This window comes from Saccostrea cucullata, unplaced genomic scaffold (assembly GCF_032062105.1).
Source record: "Saccostrea cucullata isolate Sc308-1 unplaced genomic scaffold, CSIRO_AGI_Scuc_v1 ctg2248, whole genome shotgun sequence".
NCBI classification, from domain to species: Eukaryota; Metazoa; Mollusca; class Bivalvia; order Ostreida; family Ostreidae; genus Saccostrea; species Saccostrea cuccullata.
The window spans coordinates 15,784-17,500 of NW_026936865.1; the positions used below are offsets into that span (position 1 = coordinate 15,784).

The 1,717-nt window shown below is 43.2% G+C and overlaps 1 protein-coding gene across 1 annotated transcript in view; it reads right to left on the reverse strand.

Annotated features, from left to right (window-relative positions):
* The window catches only part of LOC134246773 (uncharacterized), a 12,226-nt gene continuing 10,509 nt past the window's right edge, over positions 1-1,717 (reverse strand). Inside the window, exon 2 of the mRNA XM_062729132.1 lies at positions 1-1,559. Coding sequence (XP_062585116.1) covers positions 1,113-1,559 — 447 coding nt within the window. The 3' untranslated portion in view covers positions 1-1,112. The remainder of the gene's footprint in view (positions 1,560-1,717) is intronic.

Consider the following 1,717-nt stretch of genomic DNA (forward strand, 5'->3'; position numbering starts at 1 on the left):
TGCAAAAAATATTTAGACAAAGCGTTCATGAGTTATATAAAGAAAAGAAAGAACCCAGTCACCATGGAAAAAGGGGAATGAACCCAGTCACCAGGAAATGTTAAACCCATGCCCACTTCGTCTAAATAGCGGTGTGTGCAAAAAATATTTAGACAAAGCGTTCATGAGTTATAAAGAAAAGAAAGAACCCAGTCACCATGGAAAAAGGGGAATGAACCCAGTCACCAGGAAATGTTAAACCCATGCCCACTTCGTCTAAATAGCGGTGTGTGCAAAAAATATTTAGACAAAGCGTTCATGAGTTATAAAGAAAGGAAAGAACCCAGTCACCATGGAAAAAGGAGAATGAACCCAGTCACCAGGAAATGTTAAACCCATGCCCACTTCGTCTAAATAGCGGTGTGTGCAAAAAATATTTAGACAAAGCGTTCATGAGTTATAAAGAAAGGAAAGAACCCAGTCACCATGGAAAAAGGGAATGAACCCAGTCACCAGGAAATGTTAAACCCATGCCCACTTCGTCTAAATAGCGGTGTGTGCAAAAAATATTTAGACAAAGCGTTCATGAGTTATAAAGAAAGGAAAGAACCCAGTCACCATGGAAAAAAGGGAATGAACCCAGTCACCAGGAAATGTTAAACCCATGCCCACTTCGTCTAAATAGCGGTGTGTGCAAAAAATATTTAGACAAAGCGTTCATGAGTTATAAAGAAAGGAAAGAACCCAGTCACCATGGAAAAAGGAGAATGAACCCAGTCACCAGGAAATGTTAAACCCATGCCCACTTCGTCTAAATAGCGGTGTGTGCAAAAAATATTTAGACAAAGCGTTCATGAGTTATAAAGAAAGGAAAGAACCCAGTCACCATGGAAAAAAGGGAATGAACCCAGTCACCAGGAAATGTTAAACCCATGCCCACTTCGTCTAAATAGCGGTGTGTGCAAAAAATATTTAGACAAAGCGTTCATGAGTTATGGAGAAAGGAGGAAAAGAACCCAGTCACCATGGAAAAAAAGGAAGGTGGAAAAAAAACCATCACCATGGAAAAAAAGAGAGAAGGGGAAGAAATAGAAAGAGACACCACTCACCAACACCATGATGCCTACAATCTCCTACATACCCACTGGTGGTGGCTGATCCTGGGGAATCACTTCCAGTGGAGGCCAGCATCGAAATGGAAGCCAGGACGGATGACCTCCAGCAGCCTGAGGAGATAGCGATACCGTCTCCCAGGCCCATGCAAGACCATGATCATTCAGAGAGGTAGCTATTACAAACTGAGAGGAGGGCATGGCCATCCCCTTAGTTTGTTCAAGCTCCATCTCTGGAAGATCAATCACAGGCTTGGGAGCTGGCGCTGCAATCCCCTCACCCTGCTCAGGATCCTCCTGAGGGTGAACTATCACAGACTGACAAGATGGCGATGCCACCTCTTCAGTTTGTTCAAGCTCCTCCTCAGGAAGATCAAGCTCAGGCATGGAAGAAGGCAGTGCCATCTCCTGAGTCTGCTGGAGAGCATCTCCAGCCCCCACCCTCTGCTGCCTGATGGACTTCCGCACCTAAAAAGAGAAAAAGAGTGTCAGAAACATGTCACAATATTAAATCTATTACTATACAGAACCTCCAGTTGCATAGTATCCATGGACAACAAAAAGAAAATGGTTAATAGCATTTCATTTCTATTTGAAGCCTTTGAAGTATCCTGTATATTTAGCAT